General features: G+C 39.0%; 1 protein-coding gene across 2 annotated transcripts; it reads right to left on the bottom strand.

The window, feature by feature from the left end:
- Positions 1–545: 545 nt before the first annotated feature.
- On the bottom strand, positions 546–23,665 carry LOC134816515 (klaroid protein-like). 2 transcript variants are annotated; one of them, XM_063825386.1, is made up of 24 exons: positions 23,566–23,665; positions 23,143–23,276; positions 20,381–20,540; positions 14,296–14,386; positions 13,394–13,452; positions 13,112–13,224; positions 12,582–12,697; positions 11,623–11,694; positions 11,181–11,306; positions 10,692–10,954; positions 9,866–9,984; positions 9,357–9,487; positions 9,089–9,187; positions 8,563–8,679; positions 8,342–8,424; positions 7,312–7,467; positions 7,050–7,115; positions 6,729–6,918; positions 6,187–6,309; positions 2,854–2,968; positions 2,513–2,661; positions 2,138–2,335; positions 1,552–1,653; positions 546–1,351 (listed from the first exon to the last, which is right to left on the bottom strand). In XM_063825386.1, exons 1-24 carry the CDS (start codon positions 23,604–23,606, stop codon positions 1,334–1,336), a joined length of 2,841 nt encoding a protein of 946 aa, XP_063681456.1. In that variant the 5' UTR covers positions 23,607–23,665; the 3' UTR covers positions 546–1,333. The 2 variants fall into 2 exon arrangements, with proteins under 2 accessions (XP_063681456.1, XP_063681458.1); XM_063825388.1 differs by having other exon boundaries at positions 9,089–9,175.
- Between the last annotated feature and the right edge of the window lie 432 nt (positions 23,666–24,097).

The following is a 24,097-nucleotide window of genomic DNA, read 5'->3' as shown; positions in this document are numbered from 1 at the left end:
TGTGGCGTACGTGCGTGCATGAAATAATGATGTAATAAGTGTGGTGTTTACAATTATATTTGGTGATTTTTACAATTATATTTAAGAAAAATCAAATTCTTGACAATGTTGGACAATTTGGATCTCCTAGAGTTCAAGATCAACCCTGACTGGCTCCATACTCTTTATATTTCCTTTCACGCCACGCCGACTTGAGAGGTATCGGCGTGGCGGCGTGTGAAAATGTGCCGGCGCGGCGGCGTCCGGCGGCGGCGTGCATCACTGATTTTGCATTTGCAAACGGTCATTCAAATTAATATCATTGTTTGGGAAAGAGAGACACTGGCAGCGGTTAACTCTACCCAATTATGGGTTTTGGTCAAATACCATAATACATAATATGTAATACCATCTACTGCACATGTCTCTAATTATCCACTGTCCAGTGTAATTACTTTGCTCCTGTATTTCAAAACATGGGTCTGCACAATTAAGCAAATATTTCCCTACAATACACCCACGCACGCAATCGAGAATAATAGGGCTACAAAATAAAAAGCTATCTCTAAGATAAATGTAAATAAATCAGAAGTTATATATACAATACACATTTTTATTTTATTTCTCCAATAATATTGCTGATCAAAAATCGACCAAATCTATCCAAAACATACACAGTAACAAACTCTGTGTCTCACCAAAACGTTAACAATTTAATTACAAATAACAAATATAAATCTTGTAAATTGTAAATATAAATCAAATCTTCAAGTTCAAATAAATCGTAATCCTATAAATAAAATCTCGGTCATACCTGCCTTAGTCAAAGGTCAAACCTACAACGTTACAGTCTCATATCAAGACTTTGTTAAATAAATTTGATTAAATAAATCGCCTTCGCTTCAGAAAGTCAATCAAATTTAACTTGACTGGGCGTCCCTGAATTTTGGCATGTGCCCGAGAAAAGTAAGGATCAGTAGTTGCTGAGTAACGTTTCAATATATGCTTTAAAACACAGGTGTTAATACGAAAAGCCTACTCGAATTGCAAGTAGAAGAACGGAACGGAAATGGACTATCTAATATAAGCAGTATAATGTTACAAGTCTTACAAACACATAATAAAGAGATAAAATATAGAGATTATCGTAGCATGCTATGTAAATGTATACGATACAAATTACAAACTTGGTACGAAACTTCTTTGTGCTGATATGTCCACCAATGCGAGTCCACAAGATATTATGTCATAATGAATATATATCAGGTGTATGAGCGTGTTTTCAGTTCAGCAGTTTGGGGCTGATGATTTGGAAATGATATTAAGATCTGACATCAGGGCTATTACTAGCTACTCACGACAGTTTGGGGACCTGAGAAAAACCCTTTAAACACTCCAATAATAAAACTTTATCAGACTATATTAAATCCAAAATACATTTCTTGGAAAGGTTTATGGCCAATGTTGAAACACTAGAAAATACTTATTTCTAAATGCGTTACAAATAAGCCATATCGGCGATCACGACCAGTCCCCCCGCCAAAATGATTATACAAATACAAATGGACTCACTTTGCCATGAACGCGTATTCTATAAAGACAAGTGTACTCGAGGTTTCCATGGTTACTCTCAATATCCAGTTCAACTATTTCATATGCAACCTTGCTGGGATGCTGAAAGTAAAAAGCTGTTAGGGACAAAAGCTTATCATTTGAACAAACGTCAGCCAAAAATTGCAAATTAAGTGTTCTTCAAGAAGAAATGAAGAATATGAGACTTTTTGAAGTTACTCAAACGCAAGGATATATTTTACCTTATCATTTAAATCTGTAAAATCTACAAGATACTTAAAGTAATCGGGTTTGGATAAGTGAAAACTTACCAAACTATAATTAATTTTAGCAGGGCACATTTTCCCAACTGTGCCCTTAAACTAACCCGGGGAGAAGTATCAACGAATTACAATTTCTGCTGACCAAAATTCATGCATGCATTTGAAATATCAAGGGAAATTTATCATTAAATTCTCCACGGAAGAATGATAATAATTTCAGAATTAATTTGAATAAGAGCAGAAATATTACCATCCGACAATTTCTATTTGAATACTTAGATTTCGACAAATAAATTGTGACATTTAGCCAGGCACAGACTTACCGTCACAGTGAAGCGCTGTAGAGAAGGGCCAGTATCACTGAACTTATACTCTCCGTAGAAGTGGGAGCTCGAGTCCTCGGGGTGGCTGAAACCCCGCATTGAGAACTTGTTGGGGGCCGAACTGATGTCATTACTCAGCGAAAGTTTCTTAGACAGATGTTCCATAGAGAATCCGTCTATAATCACTGCATGTGCCAGCTAAGGGTGGAAGGGGATTTGAAAGATTGGAATATCTTAATCGCTTTAGAAAAATATGAATAAAATATTTATAGTAGCCCAACAATAAAATTCTTAAAAATTAAAATTCATGTCAAAGTAAATGGAAGCATTATTAAGTTTTTAATATTATATATTAATTTAATGATCGGTCAATACCTTTATCATCATGTATCCCTTGCTTCCCTTGAAGGCCCAGCACTTGCCCGGGGTGATGTCCGGCTGAAGTGCCACATTAGGGGGGTTTGGTTGACGGTAAAGGGGGATACTCATAAAACTAGCGTACGGTGCATCTTCGTAATAAGTCTCTGTAATGATTAGCATTAGATAGGCGGAGAGTCTAATCAGTCCAAACAGACCGCAATTTAATTCTGAGTGCCCCTAGTAAGCTTATAGTATTACATAACAGGCAATCTTGTGGCTGATCCTCTGCCAAATAACCTAATTATATAGCAACACTATAATGGGGTCCTCATTAATGTCAATATCTTAGATGGTACCTGTGCAGCCAATACTGATAACGTTTCCTCCCAAAGCTTCAAGAGCAAAGTCAGCCCGACCTGTTTTGTCCTCGTCGAATGTTTGCAAAGCTTCTTTTACTATTATCTGAATATCCTGATAAGATAAGATGTTGCAGATAAGTTTATTAACTCGTGGCTGTTTTGATATGTTATGGGATAGAACAACTACATGGGTGGCGAATCTTTCTTATAATATTCACGATGATTAAAAATCTCTGACAAAATTGGTTAGATTATCGCGAAATTGAGAGCTATGAGATCTTCAGATGCTCACAACTTATTTTTCGTTTCTTGAAAATCAGCTGACGGGGGGAGGCCGGAGGGGGGAGGGGGTTTCCGAATGATTACGCTAGTGTAATTTGACACAACAGCTATGCGTAAAAATGATTACGGAGGGTCAGGTGGGGGGGGGGGGTACAAATATTCCAAAAGATGATTACGTAATATGTGAACGACCCCTTACAGCATTGTTGAGTTGAGTTTATTACATTTACAAAATTTGAATATAAATGTCAGCATATGTGTAACGCGCGAAATGACCTCATGGCTCATCTGCAGCTAACATTGCATAAATGATTATTCAATGTTCTGGATGTTGTAATTTGATACTTACCCACATCACACATGGCCGATAAATAATATGGGGTATAATACAATCTAAAGCGTTTTTATATATACACACACACACACACACACACACACACACACACACACACACACACACACACACACACACACACACACACACACTCTCTCTCTCTCTTCCGTACTTTGCATAATGTCATAATGTGTATAGTTGTATAATTTACTTTGCGACTGCTGGCTTTAGAAGATCTACGATTTCTTGAAATTTAAAACATCCGTATTTTCGTGTTGATCATTCGTTATTGTAAAATGAAGTGTTGTATACATCATACATACAGACTTGGTTAAGTGTCAAAGTGTGTAAATTTTACAATTAGCAACCAGGCAGCGAGGGGATGGAAAGATATCTGGAGAACGGGAGAGACATCTTCAGCACCTACTGCTCTGCTGAGAACAAAACCCCTGTCATGTTTCCAGGAGCACCGGAACAAACCTATATTGACATTTCCCCCCAAGTTGATGAAGCGGGAAGCAGCTTCAGAAACGATATCTTGCAACAATTAAACTACGAGGCTGAGGTTAAATTGTACAGAGCACTGGAGAGGGTACAACAACGATTTATTGTTCTGCACAATTTCGAGTACACGCACCACCAATACCGCCGTGCGATAAGGGACACATCAGAAAAGGATGCTCAAAATGTAGTAAAAAGAACGCTGGAAATAAGGAGGGTGAGTGCGATTTCTTGATCATCTGTGATGGCTATTTTGTTATTATAGAAGTGAAAAACATGACTCATGTAGGCAATATCGTTGAATGTGAGCCGGATTTTCATCTTTGTACGATTAACGAAGGAACGCAAGATCCTGGATGTGATAAAGACCGACAGCTGCGAGCAGCAAATCTCTACAACAGAGAAATAAGATAAAGAAGCTAATTGACAGCATTGAGGTGGGTATGAAAACTCTTCAGTTCAGTTCATACCCTAATTTTGCCAAAAAGTTTCGCCATGAGTTTCAGTCGCACGAAGATAACATATCCACAATAATATTTGATGAAGACATTGAAGACTTCAAAGTTTGGTGGGAGAAACAATTTAAGATCCTCAGTGGTCGATGTTTCCTAGGAACGGATAGCAGCAATGAGGATTACCACGAGTTTCTAAGGTTACTGCTCCTGATGTCATTTTCCGATCGTTATGTTTGTGTAGGATGTGATATCGTGCAATGTGTCACATACGTTTCTAATGTGCGGATCGTTCATCTACTCAACTTTTCATCCCCTAACCAACATGCTAATCTGTCGATGAACTTGCGGAATACAAGCAATTTATCGAAAACTTTAACTATAATAAGGAATCATCTTTTGGTTAAACTGGGGTCCGAAAGATCCGATTTTGCTTACTACATTAGAGGACTGGAACAAACTCCAGGTCACTACATGGGCCGCAAACTGTCATTCATGTTTGCTGTGGTGATGCGGACAATACTGATATGCAGCATACACGTGTAAAATCCATAATCGGTGACGAGCTAGACAGACTACGCCAAGAGGATGTTTTGAAAATATTCCACATAGGTATACTAATAGGATTTGTTAGTCTTGAGGGACAGTTATATCTAGAGGAGGCAGTTAATAAACGAAAAGACAGCGATGGCAACAAGAAAGGTTTAGCGGGACCATCGTCATGTTTTTCCTCTGAATGGCCGGCAGTAATAATAGTTTTAAAACTATCGGAAAATGCCCCAATAGCGGACTGGGTAAGACTTTACGTGTCAATTTCTAGAGCCAGAGTAAGTTGCTCGGTGATCTTATACCCCGAAGTTGGTAAAACAATCGATGATTACAGGGAGATTGGTCTTGTTTTGGAAGAACTAAAGAAACATTACAAATTCATTCTGCACACTGAATGATTTTCTGGGTTAGATAAACGATAAGTACGTAACTTATTCTAGAATAATGTGAGGCTTGAGAGTTTGAATTTCATAACTTTTGATTTACAATAAAAAGTGTCTTTAATGTTGTGTAAGTCATGTCACATTGTAGTTCGGTGTAATCAGAGCACACGGGGCTTGAATACGATGCGATGAATCCGAATAAAGTCGCACAAACATCCGACCCCGCCCTTTGTTCCGACGCCAGGACGCAAATGATCTGTCGTGCGCGGGCGCGCGCGATCAAATATGGCGGCGAGCGCGGTGGGCTGCCTAATTTGTGTTAAGCGTGTTCCATATTTTACAACTTGTGTGACAGGAAATTGGCGGCCATTATGACTTTCCTCAGCCTCTTATTGGAGACTTGTAGCGAGTGTCTACCAGTGGCGTAACGAAAGGCCCTGCTGCTACGGTGTATAACATACAGATTGTTCACTAATGCGACTGCTATATGACAGAATATTAATTTGTAAGTTGAGGAAAGATGAATTTTCGCCGACTGAAAGTTTAGGACTGAGCAGCTACATTTGCATGTTTTGAAGGGCAACTAACATGATAAAGGGTACTTATTGCTGTCAATGCTTTTTCTATGAATAATTGTGGCAAATAATTGTTACGGTCAGAAATGCTGTGGCATATTGAACAACGAAAATGAAATAAAATTCCTACCATGAAGACCGCCAATGCCATAGAGCGAAATATGGAAGCACATGATTATGAAAGACTTAAAACTGGTTAAGAATTCTGCTTGTCGGTAAACATACAAACATGCAGTCGGCGACAGTTAACTTACGGCGGCAGTTATTCCACTAGCAGGGTGGAGATCAATGGAATGTTTGGAATGAAGTTCCGAAATGACGATTTGTATCAGCTGATCTTGTGAGGGCAGGACCACTCTCTCGTTTCTAACTTCCCTCTGGAATATGGTGATATCTTGAAATATATATTGCATGCAAAAACATTAAAACTTTACAGAAGAACCGAAGGCGAAACTCGGATCCACCAGAACTTGCACTATGTCCCTCTACCCTCACTCCCCCACTCACCCTCACCCTCACCCTCACCCTCACCCTCACCCTCACCCTCACCCTCACCCTCACCCTCACCCTCACTCCCCCACTCACCCTCACCCTCACCCTCACCCTCACTCCCCCCCCCCCACCCTCACCCTCACCCTCACTCCCCCACTCACCCTCACCCTCACTCCCCCACTCACCCTCACCCTCACTCCCCCACTCACCCTCACCCTCACTCCCCCACTCACCCTCACCCTCACCCTCACCCTCACCCTCACCCTCACCCCCGCCACCCTTCCTATATAAATCATATGCTCACATCAAATTGTTCCCTGGTAAGGAAGTTAGCTTTGAGCCAGTCCCCAAAGAAGCGAGTATCAGGAGAGTTGTGTGTAACAGTAGATAACACTTCCAACACAACATGCCTTATCTTGTTATCAGCAGAACTTTCTAGATCAGCTAGTTTCTGTTGTAGTGACGTCACGTCACTTGCAATTTGGTTCTTCATCCTGAAATTAAGAGCATTGTTTGAATTGAATAATTTAAGGAGAGGGGAGTAACAGAGAGCTTTGCTGTTTATGTGCAGTGTAATAAATGTATTCGAAACAAAAGCGAAAGTATCAAAATAATTGTTACACACGTTTTGAGTTCCTCTGTGTTTAGTCTGATATATTCACTTGTTCTAGAAGCTTCGCTATTCTTATCACTGAAAGATAGTACAAATATTAGAGAATAGAAAACAAATTGAAACCCTAATTAAAACAGGCAATGGTTTTAGTGTATATAGTTTCAATTTTAAGCACACCTTAGATTCTGTTAGTTTGCCAGACTGAGGAGTTGTATACAATATTCCCAACTGTTAATTAATGTGTGATTGAGCTGTGTGACGTCATAACCAATACCTCTTCAAAGCGTCCAGAGAGAGGTTCAATGCTCGCACTTTCTCACTGTATTTCACATCCATGTCCCTCAAATCTGCCACTAGTTTTGCTATCTCAATTTGCAGACGTTTATCTTCTGCTACACCACTAACTTGATTCACCTCCAGTTTCTCTAACCTGGAAAATTCACAAAATTAAAAACACTGTGAGGTTGTGGTTCTATGGTCGGCAAAAGCAGGGCAAATTGAAGTTGACAACACCAGATTTTAAAATAAAACGTATCTATATATAGAACAAGTATATAGATATAGAACAAGTATCTAGATATAGAACAAGTATCTAGATATAGAACAAGTATCTAGATATAGAACAAGTATCTAGATATAGAACAAGTATCTAGATATAGAACAAGTATCTAGATATAGAACAAGTATCTAGATATAGAACAAGTATCTAGATATAGAACAAGTATCTAGATATAGAACAAGTATATAGATATAGAACAAGTATCTAGATATAGAACAAGTATCTAGATATAGAACAAGTATCTAGATATAGAACAAGTATCTAGATATAGAACAAGTATCTAGATATAGAACAAGTATCTAGATATAGAACAAGTATCTAGATATAGAACAAGTATCTAGATATAGAACAAGTATCTAGATATAGAACAAGTATCTAGATATAGAACAAGTATCTAGATATAGAACAAGTATCTAGATATAGAACAAGTATCTAGATATAGAACAAGTATCTAGATATAGAACAAGTATCTAGATATAGAACAAGTATCTAGATATAGAACAAGTATCTAGATATAGAACAAGTATATAGATATAGAACAAGTATCTAGATATAGCGGTTCTCTAGAGAATTGTGAGTAACTAACCTGTCTTAGATATAGAACAAGTATCTAGATATAGAACAAGTATCTAGATATAGAACAAGTATCTAGATATAGAACAAGTATCTAGATATAGAACAAGTATCTAGATATAGAACAAGTATCTAGATATAGCGGTTCTCTAGAGAATTGTGAGTAACTAACCTGTCTTGAAGGGCAGTGAGAACAGCTAGCTTGCTCTCAATACTCTGCAACTTCAACTGAGACACTTTCCTATCTTCAGTAGCCTGAATTGTTACATATATAAACAGAAAGTTCTAGTTTTGTTAGTATAATTACCAACCAAGTTTTATGAAAACCTAACAAAGTAAGACCCATCAAAGAATCTTATTAACTGAATTATTAATGAATAAAACTCTCGTAACCTTGTGTCTGGTTTCCTCTAACGCAGACCACACCTCCTGTATCCTCACCCCACTACTAGATACGTATCTCTCCAGCTCACCCCGGATATTATCTAGTCGGGTCTCTAGAACAGTGTACTGGCGAGGGTGTTATATTTTAATGTTTTAACTTTTGTTTATTGATTTATGATTAGCAATGTTATCGTGTGTACTGTGTAGTATAGCTGTCGGATTCAAGTTTTTATTAAGTGTTAAGTGATCATGGTGTATAAGAATCGTGTGCTGAGTGACTTTTTAATGATTGTCCACTGTGTGTTAAGTGTACAAGTGAAACGTAAATACTGGCGTTATTATGGGTCACGGAAAATATTGATCATCAGCGTGTAAACTTGCCAATCTGTGCGTGTGATAGATTTCGTAATGCTTCTTTATAAAAAAGAATTAAAGCTAACGCCAAACACAAAACTAAGTTAAAATCTACATACTATTTACATGTCCACCAAATAGTCTACATTCCATAGTTACCATAGTTACGTTCCATAGTTACCTGTTGAGTAGAAGGAGAAGTGGAGCGTACTGCTTCTAGTTCTGTAGTCAGAGTGTCTAGTCGTGATACTAGGTCAGGTGGTATGGTCTGAGAAGGAAACTGTTTGAATTTTAAACTTTTGAGGCAATATGGATGCTTGTCACAGTATTCACATTATGATTTTGGTTGCAAGAGATGATCGCTGATCAACAATGTTATCGAGAATTAACTAAAAGATATAACCACTGGTTAAAGACAATACATTGTAACTTGTTATGATAACACCTACCTGTTGTTGTTGTTGTTGGGTAGGTATACTGGATATCTTAGTTTCCAAGTTAACCAGTTTCTCTTGGTACTCCTGCATTGCTACTCCTTGCTCTTCTATCTTCGCTTGAGTGGCATCGTCCACCTTTACATCTGCAACATTACGGGGTTATTTCCAGTTTTTATGAAAAACCAAGTTTTATTTATAGTATATTCTTCCAACATGACTCCTTAATTGCTGATTATATCGGGTTGACAGAAAGATGTCGAGGGGACTAGTTAATAAGAGTAAAAGTTAAAACAGATGTGGAATGTGACATTATAAGTGTAAATGAACTGCATTAAAATTGAGGACACAGAAATGTGAACATATTATATATATTATACAATATACATGGCTATTAGTTATCAGGTCCGTATGATAAACTTAAAACAAGTGTCAGTTGAATCAAGATAACGTGTTATCTTTTAATCTACAATCCTAATAAGGGCAGATGAGTCAGTTTAAAATAAGAACACAAGTGTAGTTACCAGTAATAAGGGGTAACAGCTCAGCTCTTAACTTCGCAATATCAGCCGACTCCCTGCCAGCAGAGGTCGTCTGAGTCGCTGTTAGCTCTTTGTATTGTGCTGATAGCTTATCTTGCTTACTGCAAAACATTGGGATTAAGACTACAGTTTATAGTTTATACCCCTGTACTAAATAAATCCAATACAGATTCAAAGGGACATGGAGAGGTTAAAATATTATCAATCATGTATATTATAACTTATCTTTGAACATTTCATTATGTGATACTAATTTGTCCGTTACTGTCTGTATTTACGGTCCGTTATTTCAGTAAAATTTAATTGCTCTAGTTATCTTATAAACTGGTATTCAAAATACAAACGTTTCGGTTCGGCGAATATTATCGCTGATTATAATTATGGCGATACCATCCTTATTGAACAAAGGCCTGTACATCATTGATTATAATGGAGACAGAATATGAGCATTTTAAAATCAATTTCAGATAAGTATTACATCATTATAAGTATCTGTTTTTTGTTTATGCGACGGGTTTTTCATGGTTTGCTTGCACATCACACTTGACTCTGATAATTATAGAAATACAAAAATTGTTCAAGACAATTATTGTGGTGGTCGGATGCATATGATAACGAAATCATAAAAAATTGCTCTCACAGCTATAACCAAAGTAACGAAACTATTATCATTCTTTCCCTCCGCATGCAAAATACCAATAAGAACACTAAAAGACAGCTCACAGTATAACTACACAACCTTATAACAGTCATGATGCATCATTATACAGACAACAAGAATCTGAACGAGGTAACTAAGATCACACACCTGGTAAGTGGTTCTAGAAGTCCCCTTATCTCCCCCTGCCCAGCTCCCAACTCTTCCACCCTCTTCTCCAGCCCTCCGCTCCTCTCCACCAGACTCTGGTGAGAGCTACCCAACTCAGACAATCTCCCTGACTCAGTGGCCTGTGTAGCGGACAGTGTGGTTTGGAGGGTGGTGAGTGTTGTGATGCTGGCTCGTAGAAGGGTGATCTGGGAGCTCAGGTTGTCGTAGTTTAGCTTCACGTCGTTTAGGGAACTTGACAGGCCCTGGGTTACGTGGTCGTTACGTTGTTAGGTGTTGCTGTGACAATTATACAACAGTAATATGTTTAAGTTAGAAAGTTTGCCGCAGGACCTCTAGGAGAGTGAAATTCCTCATTTTATAAGCTATAAGTTCACTGTTACATAGATAGGAGAGGGTCTCAGACTCTCGGTTGTGAACTTCTAATAGCACTAATAGCACTAACAGTTGTAACTAAACCCATCTAGTTACCTCAATAGTTGTCCCGTGTGTAGAGTGTTGGGAGTGAAGCTGTGCTAGCTGGGATGACTGCTGTCTATCCAGGGTCGCTATAGCTACTAACTCTGATTCTAGTCTCTCCTTTTCTTTCTCTAGGTCCTGGTCGTGTTTAGTGTTACATATTTTAGCTAAGTTACTATTTATAAACCTGATTTTGTTGGACTTAATAAGAAATGTCGTCAGAATTGAGGGTGTTACAACACATTGTTACAAGTCGGTGTGTGAGATGACACAGTTCTATAACTTGCAGTAATCAGAACACTCTTTTACATCAAACAGAAGAGTTACTAATTTCCAGTGATCTCACTACACTGTACTGTATATTATCAGGTGTTTAACATCTGACCACACCTCCAACTTACTACTTACAACTTGTGAACTTGTATCAGTTTATGGTATAACAATCTAAACAAACCTTGATGGCACTCTTTAGTTCAGTGGTTGACTTGACAGTTCTCAGGTCCAGAGACAACAGCCCTGCTTCCAGCTGAAATAATAATGATTGTAAACATTTGAAACAAATTAAACGGTGATATAAGCGAAGTTAAAGCTTCACAGTGAATAGATAATCAGTGTGTCAATCAATATTCAATACTGATGTCATAACATCGATGATGATAGTATGCAGATTTTAACTTTGTTTTGTTTTTGTCTTTAATTTTAGTTATTTTAATAAAGAAGCATTACGAAATCTATCACACGCATAGATTGGCAAGTTTAAACGCTGATGATCGATATTTTCCGTGAACCATAATAACGCCAGTCTTTGCGTTTCACTTGTACACACTACACATGTATAACTCGTAATCAAACACTGTACAATTCCAACACGGCAAATGTATTAATATCATTCTCGGTAATAATAACATTAAATGTAATTATGTTGTACGGCTACATTACGTAATGTATGCTAGATAAATATATTACTGCGTGTCATTCCTGAGACCCTGAACATCTTCATGCTGCTGAATCAACACCTCACGTTGGTTACATGCCTTGCAACGTTACAAATACCACGGATCGTACAGTATGGAGTACAGTGTCGAGTACATTTATAAATTATATCGGATGATCTCGAGATGCTATAAGTACACTAAGTGTCTTCTTGGCATTACCATTATAATTTATTGTATTGTATAGGACCGGATGCTGTATTGGAGGGGGGGGGGGGGGGGGGGGGGGTGGGGTGAACGTGACAGTGATTCCGTGTTTTTATTGGTCAGTGTGGGAAGCAGATTGATTAATCACTGTCCATATAGTTTACCTCTCCACCAGTATAGAGATCCAGCTTGATTAGATCAGGGGTCTAACCTTAACTGAACAGCAATTAAGTAATTAAGTAATTAAGTAACAGCAATTAAGAAAGTTTCAAACCTTAGAGACTTTAGCGGAAACTGTCTTCTGCTCCTCTAGAAAAGAGAAGAGATGTAGAGATATAGTTTGTGTTTCTGCTCCGGCTTTCCCATCCAGTACCAGGGGATGTGGAACCACTAAGTATGTTCTATCATTATCATATTATCAGTATTGTGTGCAGTTGTTGAGTTCTATTACATAACATATTGTATTAGTTTCTATTGTTGGGAAAATGTTAACAATACATACTTATTACGACACTACAAATCTATTACGTTTATTAAAAGCATTAATACACTATTCAGTATTCACCCACAGAATAAAGTCGAAGAAAGGTCAAGGGATATGTATATTTCATGTAGATAGTTATCGACTGAAGACAGGATGATCGACCGAGGCCAAGATGGCAAACCGAGTAATTGCAATGGTTGGCTTTCCTAAACGAGGCCAAGGAGTCTACTTTTTAGATCGATCGACCTTTATCTAGAATGGAAATGTGAACACTACCAAGTAACCAAGTAACTACATATAAAAGTGATGTAATAACTCACAAAGAATGCCTAGTAGGAGAATGAGAACAGCAGGGAATATAAGAGCTGACAGAAACCACCAACCAACTTCAGAGAAACGTGATGCAGGTGGAGCTGAGCTCTTTACTGGGGAGCTGAGAGAAGAAGTGAGGTTAAGAGAGGTTAAGTGAGGTGGACGCTGAGGTTAGGGTTAGATGTCATGAGGGAACTCTGCTGTGAGATGTAAATTAAAATCTCAGCATGTAGAACTTGCCTTGAGAGTCCGAACTAGAATTGGAGGGTGGTAAAATGATAAAAACGTACCTGATCGTGTCGTAAGAGCCCAATCTGGATGACATCGGTGCACGTGACAGATTATGAGCCTGATAAATATATTATTGAGTTTATTGAAACTACTCAAATAGCCAGTGAAGAGAAACACGCAGTGTTATGTACGTGTAGAAGCAATAAGTACAATTAATAAGCTAGATAAGGTGACTGATCTTACTCACATCACTGTCAACTGACACAAAGTCACTTGTTTCATGAGATATTATTGTCGCTGTTTGTCTGTCTGTTTGTCTATCCGGTGATTGGTCAGTCTGATTTTCTTCAGAAACTTCAGTTATAGTATTGGAACCTTCATTGTCCAGCCGAGAGTTGGAGGTTGTAATATCAGTAGCACTGTCCTTTGTCCCGACACAGCTCCACACCCAAGCAAATGGGAAGATTATCGAACTTAAAACCCGGGCAACTAATCGTAACAAAACAGAACCAAGCACACAAAACATTTGTCCAACTTTAGAGCACATAAATTTAGTGGCTGTCAATACAGCAACCCATCCAGTCTTCAGTAAATTCCCAACATATTTTATACCACCAGATAGGAAGCACCACACCTTTCCACACAAGTACGATAAAAATCCTCTAATCCAGCGCAAAATCGTCCAAACTTTATCAGCTATAAACAATACCAGCGTTGATAGTACACTTGGTTTAAAATCAGTATTTGACTCAACAGATGTGTCTGTTAAAGTGTCCGTCTCAGTCAGTGTATCAGAATCAGTTTGTCTGTGTGTCCCACTCTCCTTACTGTTGTTAGACTGCAGGTTGTAACCTTTAAAACGTCAGCAGATCAATCATGATTAATTCTAATTCCTCAAAAGTTCGAGTACAACTTGTGAGTCCCACTGAAATACTACACAAATTACCAAGGCTTCGCTTACCCTGTACGACCTATCTGGGCTGTCCGGCACACCTTTGTTCAAATTAGTGTCCAAGAAAGGGTCCTTCCACATAGGCCATAGCTTCTTCAATCTGTAAGTTATTTTTTGTTACACAGTGCTGATTTTAATTTAAACCCTTTTGATAATAATGAAGGTTAACGTCGTCCGATCCTGGACCAGAACGTTGTGCCCAAGGACCCTTAACACCAACCCTAACACCAACCCTAAAAGGCATCATGTAGCCTCCAGGCTCGACAAACCCCGACAAACCCCGACGCACCCCGACGCACCCCGACGCACCCCGACATATCCTGACAAACCCCGACAAACCCCGACAGACCCCGACATATCCCGACGTGTCGAGATATGTCAGGGTATGTCGGATTATGTCAGTTTGCCCAATAATTTCGGTATCAAATTGACGAAAATAATACTCTGGAGCTCTCATAACGAGGTAATTTAAGTGGGTATAAATATGTCGTCAGTCCTTCCTTCCTTCCGTTAGTTACCATGACAACTAGCGCGCAGTGCAGCGCGCGAGTATTGCTTGCGGATATTTAATGTACAGGGTGGCCCATAAGTGACTACCCACACGCAACCTCTTAATAACTCACGTAATTCGTCTCCAAATTGCACCAAAATTTCAGAGATTATAGATATGGGTCAAACTTAGATTTCCTGAAAGTTTCGTAAGCCACGCCCAATTACAGTGGGCGTGGCGTGACACTCCCTCTTTTTCACTATTGTCTTCATAAAATGAGAACGCTTTAAGCTAAGAACTCAAAATTTTTTGCACACATTTGGCTTGATAATTGAAAACCTTTCCCAAAGTGTCAAGTTCATTGGTTAAAATATGGCTAAGTTATGACCATTTCAAAACTCATCGGATACGTGATCCGAGCACTCAGTCAGTGATCTCGTCACTTGGTTAATGGCCTGTTTGGCTCACATGCACCGCTTGATTGGTTGCAGCCTGCTTATGGGCCGGCCTATACAGCTGACTGCACCTAAAACGCTATCACACGAATTTATGGTGGTGTCACCATTTCAGGGCTTGTTAGCCCTGCTAGTCACAGGTTCCTTACAATCAATAAAAAGGAATGAACCATCCATTGAATCATCGAAAATGGTTCACTATCCTCCCTTAACTGCAGAACAACGATTGTTCGTCTACCTGAAGAAAGAAAATGGGGAGTTCTACCCTCAGATTAAACGACAATTTCAGATGAAATTCAACCGACCACCCCCTTGCCGGAAAAGCTGCTTTGACATTCATCACAAGATCAAGTTTACGTTTTCTGCACACGATCGGCGAAGAGTCGGCAGAAGACGAACTGCGAGGACTGTAGAAAACATCACGATGGTTGTTGGTGACGTGATGGACACACCTAAGATTGGCACCCGGAAACGAGCTCCTGCCTTAGACATCAGCAGAACCCTTCAGCGAATCCTAAAGCAAGACCTTTCTAACCGGGCCTACCGAATCACAAAGAAACACAAACTTTTGGACCGTGATTTCCAATCGAGGATAGATTTCGCCAACACATTCCTGTCCAAGCAGAATGTGGATCCCTACTTTGAGGACGAAATCTGGTACAGCGACAAGGCCATATAAACGGATATGTCAACTCCCAGAATGCAATTCACTGGGGCTCTACTAGACCGGATGAAGTGGTGGAGAGAACGGCTTTTCCTGAAAAGGTCACGATCTGGTTTTTATCCTAAAAATTTGTGTTTCCCTTTCTAGCAAAGTCATCATCGGTATCCAATCAAAGCCTAATGAACCTCATTAATACACGCTAACGCCTTACTCTTGATCAGATTGGGTGACGAGATCACTAATTGAGTGAAAATATCACTGACTGAGTGCTCGGATCACATATCCGATGGATTTTAAAATGGTCATAACTCAGCCATATTTTAACCAATGAACTTGAAACTTTTGGAAAAGTTTTCAATTATCAAGTCAAATGTGTGCAAAAAATTTTGAGTTCTTAGCTTAAAGCGTTCTCATTTTATGAAGACAATAGTGAAAAAGAGGGAGTGTCACGCCACGCCCACTGTAATTGGGCGTGGCTTACGAAACTTTCAGGAAATCTAAGTTTGACCCATATCTATAATCTCTAAAATTTTGGTGCAATTTGGAGACGAATTACGTGAGTTATTAAGAGGTTGCGTGTGGGTAGTCACTTATGGGCCACCCTGTATATATAGCTAGCATGTCAATGAATGCGCGGCGCGAGTGTATTTTAATGTATGCTATGTTATGTACAGTATTAGGTAATAAGCCCAATTTGTACATGGCATGCGTAGTATAATGTACTCTGTGTAATAATGTACTCTGTGTATATTATTATTATGAAGTGAGCTGATTAGAGCTTATATTTATAGTTATAGTGAATGGAAATCTAGCGTCCGCCAAAACGAAACAACGGGCGCAATTCTTGTTAAAACTGTGCACTCAGTATAATAATAATCTAATACGCACTATGAAGCTATGAGCACGAGAGAAGAGTACGATACCGGACGGGACTGCAAGAGTGTGAGAAAGCAAGAGCGCAGCGCAAGAGACCAAAAGAGCAAGAGTGGGAGACAGTAAGAGCCACAGGATGAAAAGAAAGGAGTGTTGCGTCAGGCTTTGCTACGCCGCATCGGTTCACTTCCTTACCAATACTTGCCTAAATCCAATTCAATGAAACAAGCGATGCTGAATAAAAACAATAAAATTTGTATCATGTATTTTTAAAAACATACATACATACGTATAAAAGTTGTTGAAAGTTTCAAAAGTATTACTAATACTAAGTAACTTTTAAAATGTACTTTACAAGGCATTATACAACTTAGAAGTACACGTATCCCAAAGGCCAAAATATCATGCAATTTGTAAAATTTAAACAAATATTCTTAATTATCATTGATAATTTTCTACATGTGTCGAACTCTAAAAACTGCAACCCAATGTAAGAAGATTTAACGTGTAGCCTTTTGTTATTGTTAAAATAATAAAAAACAATGTAATATCTATTATATTGCATCACAATTATAATGATATCAAAATATGATAATTGGTAATGTACTGGCCAGTATATTAACATAGATCCGCTCATTACGTACTCAATGTTTTTCATTCTCTCCTTGCGACTTATCATCGCCCTCCTTATCCATCTCTTTTTCAGTTTCACCTTCAATCTCCTTCTGAATAGCGTCTCCCTCAAGCTCCTTCTTCTTCCTACGCCTCTCCCTCTGCTTCTCCCTATCCTCCGCTGTCTCGTCCATGATCAGCATTAGCATTTCGTCACTATAATGACCGCTTTTTCTCAAGTCCACAGGCCACCCAAGCTCAAGAGCCCTCTCATCGTCATCTATGAGCTGCTCAGCATCTTCTATCCTGGTCTTTACTGCTTCCTCCTCAGCCTCTTTCACCCTCCTATCCCATTCATCCTCTCTCGCCTTCTTCTCTTCTTCTGTCTCTTCCTTTCTCCCACACTTATTACAATTCTTCCTGTAGGAGAAGTTGGGATAGGCACAAGACTTGCACCTCCACTCGTCTCCATATACTTGGATTGAGGTCCCCTCAGACTTTGGGGCACCACAACTTGAACATGTGCTTCTGAGGTGGCCTTTGTTCTCAAAGCGGCAACGTCCACACTCCCAATGTGTGCATCTTTCACGATATTTGGGCATTGCTGGGACAAGGTTGTGTTAGGCTAGTTAGTATTCAAATTACTTAACTTCAATAATCTATACTAACATATGAGTAAAAGCTTTAAGGGCACCCATGATCTGCAGCGAGGCTTGTAAGAAGCTTACTAAAACTAAGTGTTCCCCATTGAGTTCCTCATTACACCTAGGATGCCATACAATATTCGTTTTCCATTTTCTCATTAAACTTTCTACACGGCGGGATTTTCTCTTTACCTTAGAAACACGTACAACTTTAACGAGGAGACTAGAGCCTGCTTTAAGCTGGCAGTAAAGCAGCTCAACTCCCTCTAGGGTGACATCAGATTCATTCCCACAATCATGTATTTCCGTGGGGACAGGCAGACCTTGTTCATCTTTTAAGTTGAACTCTACAGTGAACTCATCACTCTCCTTTAGCTTGTAGATTTTTCTGATTTTAGTGCAAAACTCTCCTAAATGAGCCTTGCTTATACGGAAGGGAGAGGCCAGGCTGTCTTCAGTCTTAATTCTGTAAACCTTCTGATCAGGCTGCTCATCTAGTGATTTGAAGGTATTGCCTGTGTGAGCGTCACTGAAGTCAATACTGTTAGACACGACAGACACAACATGCTCTGACCCTGATGCAGATTCCTCTGATTCTAGCGCTGCTATCATGTCTGAATTATTTTGTTAGTAGAAAAATAATTTATATAATTAGAGGAGTTTAAAAGCTAACAACGCACTGGACATAAAACGATCAAATCTCCCGAAGTGAACATTCACTAAGCACCGTTGATCGTCGTAATCAGAGAGCACGGTAAAGGAGTAAAGGGCGGGAAGGAGTGGAGATTGGACAGTTAAGACAAGTTTGGAACTTTTGGGATCTATCGATCAAAAAATTTCAAAACAAAACTTACATAAAAATTATGAAACCTTACAAAACTCTCCAAATCAATCACAATGCCTTCTAAAGTACAATGAATCAATGTCCAAAAAAGATCAATTCGAGAGAAATCTTAGTTCCCAAAACAAGAACTTGATGTTTTTAGAAATAAAATAACAATATTTCAGCATCAAAGTATCAAACAGTTCCCAGGTAATTTGACACTACTACATAATTCAATGTACTAAATAATTCAATATTTTAAAAATAACTTTAAAAACTTTATCAACTACTGCCTGACGTGACTCGTGTGCCACATTGTACCAACTCTCGCTCTTCGTCCACGCTTTTTCGTCTACTTGGCGTAGGGCGCGGTAAGATTTTATGTAATCACGCGCGTACTTATCGCGCGCTGTAGTGATACGTGCACATGGTCTTGTGGCTTCAAATGACCCCTGTAATCCATGTGCGGGGCAGGAGGGTCAAGCACTCTTTTTCTGAAATGAGCCTCCTGATCCATGTGTGGGGCAGGAGGGTCAAGCACTGTTTTTTTCAGGTTGACCCTCCTGCGCCATTATACTGCCATTGATCAATCTTCTTTAGGCAACTTCCAATGTCCAAAAAAGATCAATTCGAGAGAAATCTTAGTTCCCAAAACAAGAACTTGATGTTTTTAGAAATAAAATAACAATATTTCAGCATCAAAGTATCAAACAGTTCCCAGGTAATTTGACACTACTACATAATTCAATGTACTAAATAATTCAATATTTTAAAAATAACTTTAAAAACTTTATCAACTACTGCCTGACGTGACTCGTGTGCCACATTGTACCAACTCTCGCTCTTTGTCCACGCTTTTTCGTCTACTTGGCGTAGGGCGCGGTAAGATTTTATGTAATCACGCGCGTACTTATCGCGCGCTGTAGTGATACGTGCACATGGTCTTGTGGCTTCAAATGACCCCTGTAATCCATGTGCGGGGCAGGAGGGTCAAGCACTCTTTTTCTGAAATGAGCCTCCTGATCCATGTGTGGGGCAGGAGGGTCAAGCACTGTTTTTTTCAGGTTGACCCTCCTGCGCCATTATACTGCCATTGATCAATCTTCTTTAGGCAACTTCCAATCACTTTTCATCCATTATTAACGAATCCCGATAAACCCTGACAAACCCTGACAAACCCCGACAAACCCCGACAAACCCCGACAAACCCCGACGCACCCTGACGCACCCCGACAAACCCCGACAAACCCCGACAAACCCCAACAAAACCCCGACAAAACCCCGACGTGTCGAGGTGTGTCGTATCATGTCGGGCCCACCGGCTACATGATGCCTCCTAAATAGGGGTACGAGAGGTATGGGGTACGAGAGGTATGGGCACAATATGTGGGACACAGCGTCCTCAGGCTGGACGGTGGTTATCCCTTATAAGAACATACGGAATGTAGTTAGATCTTTAAAATGATATATAATCTCGATTCAGCAGTACAGAAGTACAATAAATTGATATGAGTTAATAGCCTAACAACTTACTGTGATAAAATGTAGACGTTCAGGGTGAGAAAAGAAAGGCCTATCCACATGAATATGTTGCGGAGTAAGTTGGCAGCTGATTGTAACCGAGATGTGGGCTGCAGCTTTGGACCCTGTCCCGTTTGGACATCAAGTTCATCCTCAGATGATTCTGAATCTCCTAGAAAACAGAGTTAAGTCATTGCTGTATACACAAAGTAGCTAATTTGTAAAGCTATGAAACAAGATGACTTCGATTTAGTACAACTAACAGGTAAAACGCATCATTTAATAAATTGATTACCATCATAGCCGGTCTGTAATGTATTAGTCAGCAATATTTGTCTGTCAGTTGTTTGTCCTGTTTGTTTGGGCCGTCTTGATCTTAGTGTCGTAGAATCTTGACTATGTATAGCACGGGTCGCATCAACAACAGGAGGCTGCTTATTATAATGAAACTGTTTGTGCGGTGGCCCATCACAAGTTTCCACTGTTCCTGAAAAGCTTACCCGTTTCTTTCTTGGTTTTCGAGTTGGTGTGGTGAGAATGTCTCTAGGTATGGGAGGCGGTACACGTTTAGGTGTTGTTGGTAGAACAAGTCCTGATGGGCCAGGCTTTTCTCCGTCAGAACTTTGAGCTAGAGCTACCAACTCATCCTCAGTTAAGTCTTGCAGATCATATCGTGCCCATATTTTGCTGCCAGCGCTCAGTGTTTCGGAAGATCTCTTCTTCGTTTTCCTTCTCTTGACAATTGGTGACGATCTCCCACTTCCTGATCTCGATTTTCTTTTTCTTCTAGGAGACCAGTGTTTTGCCTCGGAGTTATATGAATAATGGACACTTGCTGGGATAGGAGACCCACTGATACGCCTATTACGTAGATTATATCTGATGTTGTCGGAGTCGAGTAATTCTTCTGTCTTGCTTTTTGTAAAATAAGACATCACTGAATCTACAAAACTAAAACTCTGGGATGCGTTATTTTCTGAAGGTTCCGATCCTCCTTTGTCCGTAAAACGAGAAATGATACTCCAACTACCAAAGTAGGATGATGTTTCTTTTCCATCTTTTCCATTATCTGTGGATTGAGTAGCGGCTCTCTTTGCTGGTTTCAAATCTTCTGGTCGAATAGCATTTTTCCTTTTTGGAGCCATCTTCTTCGTAGTGACCGTTGTAATGTCTTCATCTTTACGTTCGATCTCCATATTTTCAACTTTTGTATTTTCAATTCTCCGTTTTATTGTTTCGCTCTGCTTCCCATCACTCCTCAGGTCACTGTTTGAAATGGAACTTTCAACCAGAGCTGGTACAAGTTTACTTCTTGTTTCGAGTTCTTTAATTGCTTTACCCACTCTGTTGACATCTTGTTCTGCTATAGATTTCTGTCTTCTCTGACGCACAGCTCTTCGTGGAAGTTCTGTCTTGACAGCAGCATTTTTTCTTTTGATTCTTCCTTTCGATGTTTTTGTGTCTTTCTCCTCGTTATTGTGAATGATTCTATCGACGGGAAGTTTACTTTTTATTATTTCGATTGTAGGATTGTTGCAATTTGTTGAAACCTCAATAACCCTATCAGACGATTCATTTATTTTACCAACCTTTGAAGTTGAGGTTGATAAGTTCATCTGAATATCTTCAACATTTGTTGTACCACTAACAATGTTTTCTTGGCTATTACTTGCATTATCGCTGACATTACGACTACGCAAATTATACCGAAAACTTTCTGACAACTCTGGTGTTTTACTTTTGGTGAAGTAAGACAACACTGAATTCACTAGACTGAAACTTGTGGATTCATTTGTCTTTTCCAATGTAGCAGTTTCTGAATCTTCAACATAACTGCCTTGTCTACTGCTACCTGCTTCTTCCTCAGTTTCTACAAGTGATGAAGTACACTTTACTGCTTGTTGTTCACTTCTTACAGGTATATCTTTCAAAATCTTTGTAGCAGTCCCGTCCTCCATAATGACTGGAATCCTCTTTTTACCTCTACGTATTTTCGGAGCTTTGTTTCCGTTTGTGTTTTTCTTGGAGCTGTATTTCTTGACCTCACTGGTGACTTTGACGTTAGAAATTCCAGCTTCTGCCGTATGATGTTCACCAGATGTTATAACTGCTTTGTTTATCTCCAGAGTGTTTTCAGCTGAACTAGAGACAGGAGGAGATTTAACAGCCTCATTATCCAGACCTGATTCCGTGGAACTGACACTATAAGCACCCTCTTTATTCAAGTTGTTAGCTCCAATAACTATTGATTCTTTATCCTCAAGATTTGCAGTTGATTTTTCACTAGTGGATGTGGTATTTGTTTCAATATTTTTGAAATCCTCTGTTGATGTTGCCTCTACCTGGGTTGACCCAACAATCTTAACGTTACGGGTTGTGCTATGACTTGATTCTACACTTTGTTTGTATGCTGAGTTGATTATTGTAGTCTTTGACACGGATTCAGTAACAGCTGAACTTCTTCTTGCTACGGACAATCCTGCTCTGGAACCAACTTTTTGTCTTACTGTTGTGTAGTGTGACATCTCTTTTGATAATCGCTGAATCCTGTAATTGTTCGTTAGTCTGTCTCTCATAAGCCTTAATCTACAATAATAAAATCTTGCTCTGAGCTCTGTCCAATGTATTGTATCTAAGGTCAAAGTAGTCAAAAGTCACATCACAAGTAGTAAAGTCAGTCCAGTTGAAAGTTGTCTGGTTAAAACTAACTATAATTTCAAAACTAGGAGAGGTAATTAAAATACTAATCAAGGATAATTTACTGAAAAGTTCACCTGATCTGTAATTGAAAATGTTTCGTTTCTGGTCGAGGAAGGTGGGTGGTGTGCCTTCTCTGAGTGGTTGCTGGTTGTCAGAGGCAGTGGGTGAGATAGGGTTCTGGTTGTTACGAGTGTAGTATCTGTGTGGTCTGAAAATTGAGTTCATTTATTATTTGTATTTCATTAATTACATTTTATAAATTGCATTAATGAAACTAATTAATATGCGCAGTTAATAAAAGTGCATGCTGCATAGATTTTGTTATAACAGCCAACTCTTATAAAGCCAGAGATTAATAAAATAGGACATTTTTATACGACTCATGCAACAACCACAATATATTTCATCCATTAATTTACCAGCATTAGGTTACAAACATGTAAAAATCCTTCAACAAAACTAAATACATTATAAAATATCATGCAGTGAATACTTACGATGCTCGAGGTGTGGATGATGCAATGTAAGATGTTCTCATTCCTCAAGTCCTCAGTGTGTTACCAATAGTCAATCATATATACATTTCTCTAAAATAAAGGGAGTACAGTAAACACTTCTTGAATTGTTCGATAAAGTAGGAAATTACCAAGGGTAAGAATATCACTATTACTTACTACCTACTTTATCAAGTTACAATATTTCCCATTTTAACATAGATTAAGTTTGGAGAATGATCCGATCCGAAAATCATTTTTCATACTAGCTCTTTGCATTTGTCACACTGATCTATTGAAGCCCACTACACAACTTCTAGACCCCAGTCACCGAGTTTCAACTATCGAATCACGATAATAGAAATGTTACTTATTGAATTGGCTCATATCAATAGTTATTGGCCAAAATTATGTGCAATGTGCTAGAGCATGAAACACAATTTTCCGCCCATAATGAATAGTCTAAATTCAAACACTGTTATTTTCACTAAAGAGTTGGCGATAAATTATAACCTGCCCTAAAGTGGCACCAATA

This window comes from Bolinopsis microptera, chromosome 6, assembly GCF_026151205.1.
Source record: "Bolinopsis microptera isolate Bmic1 chromosome 6, MBARI_Bmic_1.0, whole genome shotgun sequence".
In the NCBI taxonomy this organism is placed as follows: domain Eukaryota; kingdom Metazoa; phylum Ctenophora; class Tentaculata; order Lobata; family Bolinopsidae; genus Bolinopsis; species Bolinopsis microptera.
Note: the sequence above shows the minus strand (reverse complement) of the source record. Positions and strands in the feature narration are given on the sequence as shown.

Excerpts from the sequence above, each read along its gene's own strand:
- LOC134816515 (XM_063825386.1), bottom strand. The coding sequence starts at position 23,606 with ATGAGAACATCTTACATTGCATCATCCACACCTCGAGCATC. Across the intron at positions 13,225-13,393 it reads GGCTCTTACGACACGATCAG|CTCCCCAGTAAAGAGCTCAG; the intron begins GTACGTTTTTAT and ends TTCTTCTCTCAG. Across the intron at positions 2,662-2,853 it reads TATCAGTATTGGCTGCACAG|AGACTTATTACGAAGATGCA; the intron begins GTACCATCTAAG and ends TAATCATTACAG.